The sequence below is a fragment of the Dendropsophus ebraccatus genome, chromosome 13 (assembly GCF_027789765.1).
Source record: "Dendropsophus ebraccatus isolate aDenEbr1 chromosome 13, aDenEbr1.pat, whole genome shotgun sequence".
In the NCBI taxonomy this organism is placed as follows: domain Eukaryota; kingdom Metazoa; phylum Chordata; class Amphibia; order Anura; family Hylidae; genus Dendropsophus; species Dendropsophus ebraccatus.
In genome coordinates, this window is record NC_091466.1 from 40,052,468 (window position 1) to 40,068,613 (window position 16,146).

General features: G+C 44.1%; 1 protein-coding gene across 2 annotated transcripts in view; it reads left to right on the forward strand.

The window, feature by feature from the left end:
- TDRD9 (tudor domain containing 9) overlaps nt 1–16,146 on the forward strand; it is a 151,009-nt gene that overhangs the window by 39,418 nt on the left and 95,445 nt on the right. The window contains exons 1-2 of one of the 2 annotated variants that reach the window (XM_069950674.1): nt 9,536–9,607; nt 9,848–9,928. In XM_069950674.1, coding sequence (XP_069806775.1) covers nt 9,869–9,928 — 60 coding nt within the window. In that variant the 5' untranslated portion in view covers nt 9,536–9,607; nt 9,848–9,868. Of the gene's footprint in view, nt 1–9,535; nt 9,608–9,847; nt 9,929–16,146 lie in introns of those variants that run through there. The other variant, XM_069950673.1, reaches the window with a different exon arrangement.

Sequence of the window (16,146 nt, forward strand, 5' to 3'; positions counted from 1 at the left end):
ATTATTACTTACTAGAAGAGGATAAACCAGAGAAAAGGTTCATTGGTGGAATTTATAGATACAAAGGATAAAGTGTACTGTATGACAAATACATTTGTCATAAGCAGCATTTTGTAGTTGTTAATATGGTTGGAAGACAAGCAAATGCAGAACACCCAGCGATCCTTAAGGGTACAAACACACTGGGCGGATCTGCAGCGGAATCCGCTGCGAGTTTGTCCGCAGTCCGCGAGTTTGTCCGCAGTCCTGCTGCGAGTTTGTCGGCCCATATGTGTACAGGGCCTCGCTGCGAGTTCGCTGCGAGAATCTCACTACGGATCCGCTCAGTATTCTGGCGATCAGTGGGGATTTAGTTAACAACTAATTATTCATTAGGTAACAATTGTTTCTCACCAGGATTACACTATTTAACCCTTAGGCGAACGTGGAAGTACCCGTACGTCCAGGGCCGCCTTCATGTGTTCAGAGTGGGGCCGTGGTCCCGGGTGCCGCTTGTAGCCCGGGACCGCGGCTATTAGCGGGCACGGTCCGATCGCTGTGCCTGCTAATAAAGTAATCGGATGCAGCTGTCAAAGTTGACGTATATAACTTATTTTATTTGATAGCTTGTTGCAGGACGATTTCTGACTGTTCTCAGCATCATTGCCACCCCACGAGGCGAAATCTTCTTTGGAGCACCGGGCCGAAGTCTGTTGATTGTCATGTTATACTCTTTAAACTTTCTGATTATTGCACCAATAGTTGTTACTTTCACATCCAACACCTTACTGATCTTTTTGTAGCCCATTCCAGCTTTGTGAAGGTCAACTATTCTGACTCTGAGGTCCTGTGACAGCTCTTTGGTTTTAACCATGTTGGAGACTTGAAATCTGTGTGATCTGTCTGATTCTGTTGATAGTTGTTTTTCACACATGTGATTAGTGAGAACAGGTGGCTTCAGGTCAGGTAACAAGTTTATTGGGAGTGTCTAACTGGTCTGTAAAAGCCAGAACTGCTAATGAATACTAAGGGATCAAATACTTATTTCACTCCATGAAATACAAATCAATTAATATATATTCCTTAGATTTATTTTCTGGATTTTCTTTTTAATATTCTGTCTCTCCATGTAAGAATACATCTACCATTAACCCCTTAAGGTCCAAGCCAATTTTCATTTTTGCGCTTTTGCTTTTTCCATTTTATGTTTAAAAGTCCATAGCGCTTGCATTTTTTCACCTAGAGACGTATATGAGCGCTTATTTTTTGCGAAACCAATTGTACTTTGCAATTACAGGCATAATTTTTCCATAAAATATGTTGTGAAACCGGAAAAAAATCATTTGCGCTGTCAAATTGAAAAAAAAAACGAATTTGTTTTGATTTCGGGGAGTTTTGCATTTACGCCGTTCGCCCTATGGTAAAACTGACTTGTTGTGCATGTTCCTCAAGTCGTTACGATTACTATGATATATAACATGTATAACTTATATTGTATCGGATGGCCTGTAAAAAATTCAAACCATTGTTAACAAATATATGTCACTTAAAATCGCTCCATTCCCAGGCTTATAGCGCTTTTATCCTTTGGTCTATGGGGCTGTGTGAGGTGTCAGTTTTTGCGCCATGATGCGGTCTTTCTACCGGTACCTTGATTGCGCATATACGACTTTTTGATCGCTTTTTATTACATTTTTTCTGGATTTGATGCGACCAAAAATGCGCAATTTTGCACTTTGGGATTTTTTTGCGCTGACGCTGTTTACCGTGCGAGATCAGGAATGTGATAAATTAATAGTTCGGGCGATTACGCGCGCGGCGATACTAAATATGTTTATTTATTAATTTATATTTATAAAATGGGAAAAGGGGGGTGATTTGGACTTTTATTAGGGGAGGGGATTTTTTATTAATGAAAACACTTTTTTACTTTTTTTTTTACATGGACTAGAAGCCCCCCTGGGGGGCTTGTATATACATAGCACTGATCTCTCATAGAGATCAATGCTGTGTATATACACAGCAAAGATCCATGAGATCGGTCATAGATTACTATGGCCTGCTGCAGGCCATAGCAATCTACTGCCGAGCCGGGATCAGCGTCATTCCAACGCTGAGGCCCGGGCCGGCCAGAAGAACGGATCTCCCCCCCGCGATCGCATCGCGGGGGGGAGATCCGACCCACTAGACACCAGGGATGTTGTGCATAAAGCACTTCAATGCAGCTGTCAGGTTTGACAGCTGCATTATTAATTAGCCGGCGCTGCAACGGGACCCGTGCCGGCTAACAGAGGCACTGCCCGGCTGCACGTGTCAGCCGGGATCAGCGCCGTTCAGAGCGGGGTCCCGGCGGGACCCCGCTCTGAACACCCCCCGCGGCGCCATGACGTATCAGATACGTCATGGGTCGCTAAGGGGTTAAAAGTATAGAATGATCATGTCTTTATTAGTGGGCAAACAAAGAAAATCAGCAAGGGATCAAATACTTCTTGGACTCACTGTACATATGGCTGACATGTCACCTTATTAACTTGGAGTTCTTTAACCCCCAGACGACCTAGGGCGTAACTGTACGCCCTGGGTGTTTCTCCCGCTATGAAGCGTGCTCCGGAGCGGAGCGCGCTTCATAGCAGGTGGGGGCCGGCTGCAATCAGCAGCCGGGACCTCACCGGTAATGACACGCTGCAGCGTGTCATTAACTCCTTAAACGCCGCGATCGCGGCGCGACCGCGGCGTTTAAGTGTAAGTGACAGGGGGAGTCCCCTGTCACTTACCGATCGGGACTCCCGCAGTGTGACTGAGGGGGTCCCGATCGGTAAAACGGGCCGCCGGAGGTCTCTCACCTGCCTCCGTGCGGTCCGATCGGCGATCTGCTGCACTAAGTCCGCACAGGCAGGCTCAATGAGCAGATCGCCGATAATACTGATCAATGCTGTGCCTATGGCATAACAATCATCAGTGTAGAAATCAAACTAATCTATGTAAAAGTCCCCCAAAGGGACTTCAAATGTGTAAAAAAAAAAAAAAATTAAAAACACTAACACACTACCCCAAAACCCCTCCCCCAATAAAAGTTGAAATCACCCCCCTTTCCCATTATATAAATAAAACATATAAAAATAAATAAACAAATAAACATATAATATACCGTAGCGTGCGTAATTGTCCGATCTATTAAAATATAACAAGCGTCATTGCGAACGGTAAACGGCGTACACGAAAAGAGGGAAAAAAGTGTGCGGATTACCGATTTTATGTTACATTATATAAAAAAAAAATGTATAAAAAGTGATCAAAACGTCCGAGCTTCACAAATATGGTATTAATAAAAACTAGAGATCATGGCGGAAAAAAATGACGCCCCGTAGGTGAAAAAATAAAACCGTTATAAGCGTCACAATAGTCCCATTTTATTTATAATTAATTGCCAAAAAAAAGGATTTCATTTAAAAAAATATTTAACATTAGAGAATCTGCGTAACCTGCATATGGTTGTGTTCGGGCTGACCTATAGAATAATAGTATCATGTCGCTGTTACCATATAGTGCATTACGTAGACACAGGAACCCCCCAAACGTTACCATATTGCATTCTTTTTTGCGATTTCACCAATTTATATCTTCATAAATAATATATTTGGGGTTCCATCATACATGTTATGGTAAAATGAATGACGCCATTACACAGTACAACTATTCTTGTAACAAATAAGCCCTCACATGGCCCTGTAGATAGAAAACTGAGAGTGCTAGAGCTCTTAGAAGGGGAGGAGGGAAAAACGGAAACACTAAGATCAAAATTTGCGCGGTCCACTGGGTCATTTTGGGCCTGGTCCTCAAAGGGTTAATAGACTAGTTCTTTAATAGACCTTTTTAAATAGTAGAATGACATTAATTTTATTCTTCCTGAGCTACAGGCAATATGAATCTGGAATAGACATGCTTATTCCTTATTCTAATGATGTAGGATGTCTCTGGTGAGTTCCCTGGTGTCTTGTTTGATAAATGGCTCTCTAAATCCACATAGGAAGAGACCTATTGGTCAAAGCCGGTGTGGCGAGAAAAAAACCATTTCTAGCAAGTGATGAATTTCATGAAACGCAGTAGTGTTTGAGTGAATCCTACATCATTGTAACAAGGGAACTTGTCCCTCTTTTATGCTGCCTGTGGTTTAGGTTAAGATAAACTGATGACATGCTCCAGTTCCAACAACTTTTTATGTGCTCTGGACAGTAGAATTCTTTTTTAAGTATTTAACATTTTCAAGTAAAATGCGATACAACCATTAGTAGGCAATTCATATTTACTTTAGGCAAAAGTATACAATCCGGGTACAAAGGAATGGAAGGGCAAGATAAAGATCAGATAACACTGCACCAGCCAATAATATAAAATCAGGTTGACAAGAAGAGTGCCAACAACCACAAAACTCAACCATCACTACTGCACCCAATCAACACACCCGTACACATATACATACCAGGCACCTCCAGTAGCCTCCACAGTTATCCAGTGAATCAAAATCTTTTTAAACTTTTGGGTGCATTTCCTACTCTCATATAGGGCTTGATAGAGGGGAACATATTTGTTAACTAACTGGATCCAACGAGGAAGCGATGGAGTATCTGAACTTTTCCACTACATAATAATGACCTTCCAGGCAATTACATGAAGCGATTTTTTTTTTTTTTTTTTTTTTTTTTTTTTTTTTTTTTAATACGATAAACAATCTCAAACGACTGCAAATAAGAACTGGCTGACACCTAAAGCAAGTGTTAGATACCAAGATGCACGTCACAATAGAATTCTTTGAGAGCTTCTGCTTGGCACCCATGACTTGTTCCTGATTCAGGTTCCAGGATTATCTGGTTGCCTTAGTGGACACATTTTAGGAGATGTCCTCTCTGAAGAGTCAACCCCTTAATGAGAAATCCACTATGTTCTTTTCTGACCTGACTCAGTGATATGACGATGTATAAACATGTGTATGCCCTGTAAATCGTCAGATTGAGTAGTTGTGTGTATTTTACTGAAGCCTTCTCTATTCTAGTAACATCTAATGTCTAGTGTAATTATAAGTGATGAGAGCGTTTAACCGCCTTATGTAAGATGGAAAGATTTCTTGGTCTCCTTAAGAAACAGTCTTAAGTTTTTTCATGTTAAATTGCATGTAGATGCTCTTTATATAGTAAAAACCTGTTTGCTTCCCTTTGCATGGTTTCCCCCCGCAATAAATCCTCCCGGCAGTTCATTGTCATTCCTGAAATGTCAGCAGAGGGGTGACCTTTTGGTTGCACTGGAGCAGGTCTTTTCCAGTACTCGGATACCCTTGGAGAATAAAATGACTTGCCTAATTTGTCCATACTCTTATTTTTTTTTATATTTCTAGCCTGTATTTTTTTTTTTTTTTTTTTTTTTTTTTGTAGGATACATTCTTAACATATGGTTGGCTGTGAAATATTAATGCTTCACAGAAACTCAAAGTCATGGGTTCACCTTCATTACATTTGCAAGTACTTTTTAAAGTGGATGATTTACCTTGGTTTATTTTTTCACTGATTAGAGCCAGATAGTTAAACATGTTCTTTCCTTCTAATGTTTCTGTTTTCTTGTCTTTTTCATTATTTTTGAATACATTATTATGGGGGCAGCCATCTTAGGTACAGTAGACTGACCCAGACCCTAGGGCTGGGCGGTATACCGTGAAAATACCGATACCGTCTCTGGCGTCGGTTAACCGACCTCAACTTTGCCAGGACGGTATCTGCGGTATTTCAAATGTTTGTGTGCTGAGCAGGGATGCCGGCAGCCAGGCAGGATGTGGCTGCAGCGGATGGGATGAAGGATCACTGAGCTCTGGCACTACAGCCTGGGGAGAGCAGCGGCCAAGTGCAGCCTCCAAGTGTCCTGCGCTCCCCTCCTGGGCCTCTCTCCCCGGTCAGCACATGCAGCACAGAGCCGACAACCGGACTGCTTCTGCTGGAGTGACCGCTCTGCCCCCTCCCCCTCCTGTCCCTGCCGGGACCCGTCCTTTCAAACAGGCCAATTGCCGCACAGAGCAGTGACCTGGAGCCAGAGCGGTTCCAGAGGCTCCAGTCACTGTGCACTGCCACAGTTTTCCCCCTCCGAGTAACTAACAGCAGCAGCTCTCATGAGGTAACCTCTTCCTACTATGTGCCGCTGCCGTCCACAGAGCCCTCCCCTGTCACCAGTCTCCGGGAGGTACACCTACAGCCGCAGGGTTGTAAATCATTTCCCCCCCAGGCCAGATAACTATCAAAGCTGGGATAGGGGCAGTGTCTGTGTATCAGCAGGTTATTGCACGGAGGAGCCGCTTTCTTGTTTAGCTGCCGTGCTCTGTCTATTGTCACTGACACCCACACTGACACTATGTACACAGAGCATAGCAGAGCTGTCTCAGTTCATGGACACTACAATAGCAGAGCTGTCTCAGTAGTCTCCTATGTGTATATACAGAGACCTGTCCCCCCTCCTATGTGTATATACAGAGACCTGTCCCCCTCCTATGTGTATATACAGAGACCTGTCCCCCCTCCTATGTGTATATACAGAGACCTGTTTCCCCTCCTATGTGTATATACAGAGACCTGTCCCCCCTCTTGTTTAAATAGAGCTGTATAAGGGTATGTTCACATCACGTTTTTCTCCACAAGTCGGGCTACACGTCAGGAATCGGTGAAAAAAGGATGCATGCAGCCAGACGTGCGACCGACGGCCACATGACGACCACATTGACTTTAATGAGCAGGACAGAGTCATTATGTGACTGTGTTCTGCTCATTTGCTGGACGTACACGGCTTTTGTGCAGTACTCAAAAGCACGGTCGACCAGATCCTGCACAAAAGCCGTGTACGTCCAGCAAATGAGCAGAACACAGTCACATAATGACTCTGTCCTGCTCATTAAAGTCAATGTAGCCGTCATGTGGCCGTCGGCCGCACTTTGGGCTGCACGTCCGCATCCTTTTTTCACTGATTGCTGACGTGTAGCCCGACGTGTGGAGAAAAACAAGATGTGAACATACGCTAATGGTGCGTTTACACAAACCATAATTGGCCCGATCGTACGATTAACGATGTCGGAGTAACGATTTTTTTTTTCATAATGATCAGCATTTATACGGTACGATATATCGTACGGAAAATTCGTTTTGCGATCCTTAAGCCTATCTCACACATTGGTTAAATCGGCGAACGACTGTTTACACAGAACGATCTGTGAATTTTTTGCGAACAACGATTTGATAACATGTTGAAAGATCAAAATGAACGATTTCTCGTTCGTCGTTTGATCGTTCGCTGCGTTTACACGTAAGATTATCGTTCAAATTCGATCGTTATCGCGCAAATTCGCACAATAATCGTTACGTGTAAACGCACCATAACTCTGCTGAGACCCCTAATAATGACAAATAGACTAATTTCACAGCCTTGTGTTGCTGCTCAGTAAGAAATTTTTTATTTTTTTTTTCCTTTTTTTTTAATCGAAATATCCTGAGTTTGGCACATACAAGTGGGTGTGGCTTACAAAGGGGTGTGTCATAATTATCGTTCAATTATCGTTACTGCAGCTACATGTGCGATAAACCGCGATATTGATTTAGGCCATTATCGCCCAGCCCTACCAGACCCTATTCGTTATAATGAGTTCACTAGGCATTCTCTGTGACCTGTGCAGAAGTCATTCCATAAGGTGGGAGAGGCTTGGCTCTGAACAAAACTTACTGTGAATAGCTATACCAGTGGTGTCACCATTCAATGTAGTCCTGGCTGTGGTAGTGCAGACACTACTGGAGAATAATCTGTACAAAACAGGAAGTCCCCCCCCCCCCCAACCTTCATTTTTATTGTTTTTGAATAACGTGTACATACCTATGAACAAATGGCAGTTCGCAGACTGCCTTCATATTCAAAAGGCAAAGCAAAAGTCATCTCACAGGGTGGATATTCAAGATAGGTACATACAAACCTAAAAAGAAAATTTATGTATAGAACCTATCACCCCCCCCCCCTTCCCTGTATCCATCCTCTCCTTGGTTGAACTTAATTTTTTTTCAGACTGGAGAGAATTCACCACTTTGTGCAGGACATACAGCAGCTGATATTTTTTGGGTGAGGGGAAGGGTAAGCCGCAACCAAGGCTTCTCTGTCAGTGGTTTATCTCTCTGAGAACAAAAAGGTCTGGCAATGAAAATCCATCACACCTGACCCCTATCTCCACTAACATCATCTGTCAATGGAGAGAAGAGAGGCCCACATACACAAAGACAAAAATAATAAAAAAAATAAAACATAGATAAAATGAATAATTAAAAAAAAAACAAACACCAAAAATTCTTCCTTTTTTTCTTCCTTTCTTTGCATGCAGAAGTTTTAAATTAGCCTGGAGGTAAAATATGCCAAAGGGTGTGCGCGTGTGTGTGTGTGTGTATATGTATGTATATATATTACAGTGGTACCTTCGTTTAAGAGTAACTTGGTTTAAGAGCGTTTTGGTTTAGGAGCTCACAGTTTTTCAAAATTGTGACTTGGTTTAAGAGCATTGCTTTGGTTCAAGAACTCCCTGTACTGGGTGGGAGCGCGAGTGGGGGAGGGTCATGGTCTGCATAGCAGGGTCTACAGCCCTGTACTCTGACCCAGGAAGTCTCCCTCACCTTTCAAATCATAGCAGATCCACTTCAGGCTGGGGCTTACATCAGGGGACAGGACTGTGGAGGTAATATCTCCATAGCTGTAACCCCTCTCTCCCCGGACAGAGAGTACTGCTATACTGTGCCCACATCTGTCCTGCTCATTCCTTCATACTCCCTGCAGTCTCTGTCAGCCCTGGTGTTTCCCATCTTCTCCATTACTGTACAGTAACTTATAATTTGACATATTTTGATGTTTCTGAATGTTTGTTTCATTTGTTTTACATGTTATTCAGAATAATAAATCATTATTTTTGGGGTGTGGAACCAATTGTCTGCATTTCTATGAATTTTTATGGGAAAATTTGCTTTGGTTTAAGAGTGGATTTGGATTACAAGCACAGTCTCGGAACGAATTATGCTCGTAATCCAAGGCACCACTGTGTATATATATATATATATAATATATGTCTGTCTGTCTGTCTGGTGCCTTGTACCATTTCAGCTTATGGGGCAATGGAAGTGACGCTGAATACAAAAGATTCAGCTTGTGGCTTCTGGTGTCCTCATCCGTTCTCATCACGGATGGTGCCAGATTGCTGGACATTTGTGAACCCAGCCTATTAGACGAGCTGATGACAGCCTGATCAGTAATGTAAATGAGCCTGTTACTGAGCCTGTTACAAGGCTCGATAAGCATTTAGCAAAGGCTGCACAGACATCGTTAGCAATGTCTGTGCAGCCCTTGCCCTAAACTGTTATACATTACCTCTCCACGCTTCCGGTGTTCTCCTGCCCTAAGCTTCTCGACGGCTGCAGCTTTCAAATAGCCACTGAGCTGACAGGCTTCTCAGCCAATCACTGGTCGGTACCGCTGTGGCCAGTGATCGGTTGAGCGGCCTGTCGGCTCACAGCCTGTTTCGAAGCTGCAGTTGACGGGAAGTAAGCAGAGGGCAGAAGACTGGGAGTGTGGAGAGGTAATGTATAACAGTGTATGTAACAGTATAATCGATGATTATAGGTCCAGACCTAAAGGCACAATAAGCTGATGATCGTTGTTTCTATTACATGGACCGATTCGGCCGGCTATTGCTCCATGTAATAGGGCCCTAAGGGTTTATTCTGCACTTAATTTCACTTGAATATCTCTATAAAAATGTTAATGTTTTTTTTTTTTTCTGATGTCCTATTTGTTCTTTACTTATTTCTATCTATAGGTTCATGAACGCACAGAAGAAATGGACTTCCTTTTGATGATCGTGCGCAAACTTCTGCGAACCAATTCAAGAATGGTGAAGGTCTGTGAAAACTTTACTGCAATCCATAACCCAAAATGCATACACAAATGCTCATATTACTGCACACCTCTTACACGGGGAGATATGCGGCTGACAGCTAATAATTTTTCAGCAGTTCAGAAGTGTCTGCTTGTTTGTTGGCTGATCACTAGCCCTAAAACACAGGGTGATCTTGGGCTGTTCATTGCCCCTGTAAGAGGGGCCTAACGCCTTTATAACAACAACTTCACTTTGAGGCCGTACGTTTGGTGACCTGGCAAGATTTGAGATAGATATATATATATATATAGATATAGATATAGATATCTATCTATCTATCCATTTTTTTTTTTTTTTTTTTTTTAACCAAGCATGTTGGACCAAATTCTGATCTCACTCATTTTCTCCTTTCTTTTTCTGCTCTGTAGTTTCTGAACCCACCATATGCTAGGATGGCTAAAGCTAGGTTAAAACGGTCCTAGTTAGTCTTTGTAAATAAAACTTCTGTTCCCGGAGGCTAGATGGCATTTATCTGTGACCGGTGTAATGTGTTGTGATTAAGAGTTTTCTTATGTTCCCTTAAATTAATTTCCAAACCTTGCTGCAGGCCAATGGAAATAGAAAATAGTTTCCATTGAATGGAGCGAATGCTGAAACAATATTCAGACTTGCACTTAATGCCAGTGGCTCTATGTGAACTGCTTCATAAGCATTTCTGGCCATTCATATTGTCTGTGTGTGAATTATGTGGTGCCCAACATTTCTTAGAAGTGCAGTCATTCTTGTCTTTCCCGTGCAGATTCTTTAATTTAAATGTTTTGATTCATTTTTGTTTGCATGTGCTTCTCCCACTTCTTGGTTGAACATACAGTTGAAACGAAACTTCTTTCCACCGACTTGTGCCTTTTGGGAGTCAGGTGGCCATGTTACCAGGGCCGTGTAGTCAGAGTGGGAGCTAATTTTGGCTGGAGTCAGAATCGGAAAAAAGGAACAGACTCCAACTCCAGCTATAAAACAAAGAAATAAAATAAAAATCTTTTAAAATTTTATAATAGAGTTTTCATATGAATTTTATAAATGTTCCTCAATTATATTTTATGTTCTATCAATTTAAGGATCTTATTTATTACCACCAGAAAAATACTTTCTTACATACATTTTAGTTATACGGAGTGAAGCATTTCATTGATACAGTATATCATACAGTCAAAAAGCCTGGCCCTATTAGATAAGGGTGGGCGGGGAAAAGTTGAAGGTCACTATTTGGCAGTTTGTTTCTGAGTTGGAAGAGTTCATTTTGTGTGCGGGTGGAGATCTTTGTTGTTCTCTTCCTGCTGTTCTCTTTTCCCTTGCTGTATGAGCAGTAATTGGCACAACCTGTAAAGTGCTGCGGAATCAGTGTGCGCTGTACAAATAAAAGCATTATTAATATTATTATGTGGTGTTTTCTCTCTGGGAGAATATTGTGTTTTTCTTTAGTGTGCTATGGCTGCAGTTGGCAGTGTGTGTGTTTGCGAGGGAGAGACAGGTAGAAATTGAAGGGGTATTCTGGGCAACAGTGAAAAGTCCAGGGGGGTGGGGAGGCAGGGGGAGGTGGGATCATATATTAAAGTGTTATTTACCCATCCACGTGCCCTCTTCAGAGCTTCACGGCTCATGGTTCCCCGCTGGGATCCTGATTCTGTGATGTCACGGCTCCACTAAGTAAGCCAATCTGTGACTGAGGCGGGACAGAGCTGCAGTCACTGACTGGCTGAACGGGTAGTTCCTGTGGGGCCGTGTTGATTCAGGAGCGTGGGTGCTGAGAGAGAGCTGATAAATCTGGGCCTACACCTGACTTGTATATCACAGGGATCTGGCATTGTTTTCCTCTGTGTCTGGTGAAGGAGCTGGAGTTGGAGTCGGGGCTGCAGACTACTCCACACACACAAAATGGTTGGCTTGTTACATCAGCTTTAGTGAGGAGGCCAAGGGTCCCTTTACACAGATTATCTGCCAAAGTTTTGAAGCCAAAGCCAGAAAAAGACTAAAAAAAACAGAGATCAGGTTGTAAAGGAAAGACTGGGATTTCTCCTCTTTTCAAATCCATTACTAGCTTTGGCTTCCAAAATCTGTCAGATATATCTGTCTGTGTAAACCAGGGGTGGGGAACCTCCGGCCCGCGGGCCGCATCCGGCCCCTGGCACCTCCGGATGTGGCCCGCGGCTCCCCTGTGACATGCGCCGCTCTGGAGGAGAAGGAGCCGACACACACGGCATCCTCCTGTGTCTGTGACAGCTGCCAGGAGGATGCTGTGAGTGCCAGCTCCTTCCCCTCAGAGCGGTGCACATCTTCTGTCTCCTGCCCTCCTGTGACGTGCGCCGCGCTAGAGGGGGCAGGAGCTGGCACAGACACAGGAAGATGTGTTGTATGCCGGCTCCTGCCTCACCAGCGTGGCGCACGTCTTCTGACTCCTGCGGGCCGCGCGCGATGACGTCATTTCATCGCGCCGCCTGCAGGAGAAGACCGGCTCAGAAGAGAGGAGGGAGAAGAGGACCTGGACAGCGTGGGAGCGGAGGAAAGGTGAGTGGGATGTTTATTTTTTTCATTTGGGGCAGACACTGGGGGTTAACTAGGCCACCAGGGACATGACTGGGGGGGGGGGGGGGGGGGGTTAACTAGGCTACCAGGGACATGACTGGGGGGGGGGGTTAACTAGGCTACCAGGGACATGACTGGGGGGGGGGGTAACTAGGCTACCAGGGACATGACTGGGGGGGGGGGGGGTTGACTAGGCTACCAGGGACATGACTGGGGGGGTTAACTAGGCCACCAGGGACATGACTGAGGAGTTAACTAGGCCACCAGGGACATGACTGAGGGGTTAACTAGGCCACCAGGGACATGACTGAGGGGTTAACTAGGCCACCAGGGACATGACTGAGGAGTTAACTAGGCTACCAGGGACATGACTGGGGGGGTTAACTAGGCCACCAGGGACATGGCTGGGGGGGTTAACTAGGCCACCAGGGACATGACTGAGGAGTTAACTAGGCCACCAGGGACATGACTGAGGGGTTTAGCCAAACAAAGTATGCAAAAAGGTAACAGCACAAACAGCCAAATGGCAAAAAATGGAAAAATATATAGAGTAGTGCACGCCTCACCAGATGGAACTCAAAGAAAATCCGGACTCCAAACAATGTAGTAAACGGAGACAGCACTTAGGTGAAAGTGAAAAAATCTTGTGGCTTTATTCACACCCCTGCGACGTTTCGGCTATACACACTAGCCTTTCTCAAGCAGAAATACACAGTGTCAAACTCATGCTTAAATAAGTGTTCACAGCAATCAAGGAAATCACATCACATGTGCATAATTAGAATCATGATGAAATAATACATAAACAATGTGAAAAAAATACATCCGTATAAACGATGTGCACAGCAGTGACATAAGAAGCTGTATCATATACAGCATAGTGTCGATCAATATGATATACATCGTGTACAAAGAACCTCAGTGTAAATATAACTGTGTCACATGTGTCAAAAATGTATAATAGATAAAATATTAAAGGATGATTACCCCATCCACAAACATCCATGGCGTCCCGCTATGTAGGATAGAGATTAGCTGCAGCATGGCGTCCGGTCAGAGTGCAGCAGACGGATCACGTCAGTCTCTAGCGTCGGCGCATGCGCAGTACAGGATTGAAACTCAAGCGGCCATATTGGAAAAGGGCTGTTTTGCCCGGGTCCAAGAAGGGTGATTAACCCTTACCAAAGCGGTACATGGCTGCGGATCCGTGACAATGTAATTGCCAAACACTATCACATCAACGTAATCACTGTAATAGACAAAAAATGTCAAGCGTTCATAAGCTTACAAAGGAGAACAACTATAGGTATATATACCTTAAGGAAAGAGTACCACAGCCCATGTAGGTCACGGTGGACAGCGCCACCCTATGGTATGCTGCTGTAGTGTACAGAAATATATGTTTTTTAATGATGGCACACAACTGTATGGACTCGGTGGACTGCGCCACCCTGTTAGCACACCAAGGACCAACCTCATGCCTCTCAAGGGCCACCCCACATGTTCATGCGAGGACGCCCCCGAGAGAGCACAGCAGCCCCGGACATCACACTAGGTAGTGTCAACATCCGGGCTGACGCGGTCCCCCGCGGCCACCCAGGAAAGAACCCACAGTGTGGCCAAAGTTGGCTAAAGCATAACCGCTGCTGATAAATAAAAACGCCCTACAAACTCAGATCCGCAGCCACGTCCCCTAACGCAAGGACAGACACCCCACAATTACAAAAAAATAATGAAATAAATAAATAGTAATGATAATAAAAATTAGAAAAAACTGCCTAAATAATAAATTGGACCCAAGGACATAGTCCCCCAAAAAAAAGGATGACCAAGAGAAACTCCAGAAATGTTAGTGATGCGTGAAATTGTTTGCGGGAGCCACTTCAGATGCTTGAGATTTGTGGTTGGAAGTAATTCATCCCAAAACGAAGATCAGACATCTAAAAATAGACGAAGAAAAAGAGATTACTAGTGGAACAGAATATGTAGAATGTTAACAACGTAACTATATGTCATTTGACACTAAAGCATCCTCATTTCAACCTGACGATGTGGCAGAAATCAATGTCGGCGGTTGCGTGTCACCGCACCCATCCACAGTCACCGTACAAACAAACATTACAACCTGAAATCGAGGTTTAACCCCCGTGGTGCCAGACAATCTAATCTATGAATCCACATAAGTTCTCTCCGTTTGAGTTCCGCCACTCTGTCACCTCCCCGCCTCTTTCTTAACACTCTGTCAAGAATTACAAACCTCAGATCTTCCAATTTATGAGATCTTTCAAGAAAGTGCTGTGGCACAGGTAAGTCAGTTCTTCCTGTCCTGATTGTTGAGCGATGTTTATTGATTCGAGCCCTGCAGTTCACAGTGGTCTCCCCCACATATAACATATTACATGGGCATACTATCACATAGACAACAAAGTCTGATAGGCATGTCAAATGTTCGCGGATTCTGTATGTGTAGCCTGTCGTAGGATGTGTAAACGAAGGACCCTTCAACATTAAGGGGCAGTTGTTGCAACCAAGACAAGGATAACAACCTAGTTTGCGTTCCCCTATGTGGCTTTGTCTCAACTGTGTGACGGGACCTATATCTGCCCTAACCAGGGTGTCTCTTAGATTTATAGGTCTCCTATAGGCCATCCTAGGTGTGACCTTAAACTCACCAATCTGAGGGAAGGCTCTACCCAAAATCTGCCACTCTTTTTGTAATATCCGGGAAATGTGTTTGCTAGCTTGAGAATAGGTCGTCACCACCGTCATGCGTGGGCAATCATTCGTCTCAACTGTTCGGTAGGTCTGGGGGACAGTGCTTTTTCTCTTTGTTGTGTGATTAGTGGAACAGGGTATCGTCTTGTCATGAATTTGTTGCACATGATGTCAAGTCTTTCAGGGAGTTTCGTTGGGTCTTGTACTATCCTCTTCACTCTCAACAATTGGCTAAATGGTAGGGACAGAACCATTGGATGGGGGTGGAAACTATCATACCGCAACAAATTGTTACGGTCCGTGGGCTTTACAAATAGATCAGTGATTAACCTGTTCCCATCCCTGTAAACCCATGGGTCAAGGAATTGTATACCATCCCGGGAAACTACCTGTGTGAACTTGATGGTCTCGTCTATTGTGTTGAGGTATTGAAAGAAGTCCTGTAACTGCTCAGTTGTACCTTTCCAAATGACAAAGATGTCGTCTATGTATCTCCACCACCTCAACACCTGGCCGAAGTGGTGGGACACATAGACGAACTTGTCCTCCAATGCCGACATATACATGTTAGCATATGTCGGTGCGACGTTACTGCCCATCGCAGTTCCGCGCCTCTGGGCGTAGAACGTGTCCTGAAAAAGGAAGTAATTCTCTGTCAGTATAACACTTAACAGGTCAAGTAGGAATGTTTTGGCATGCGGTGTGATATCAGAATAGTCCAGTGCCTCTTCTACAACCCTGAGACCCCGAGAGTGGTCAATCGAAGTGTAGAGTGATGTCACGTCAAAGGAGACTAAAGTCACCTGATCGTCAACTTCCACTTCACTAAGCTTAGTGATAAAGTCCTGCGTATCCCTGATATAGGACCTCGCACAGGTGGCAAACCCTCTAAGGGCTTTGTCTAAGTAGATGGCTAAAGGACCAAAGATGGACCCTCGGCCCGA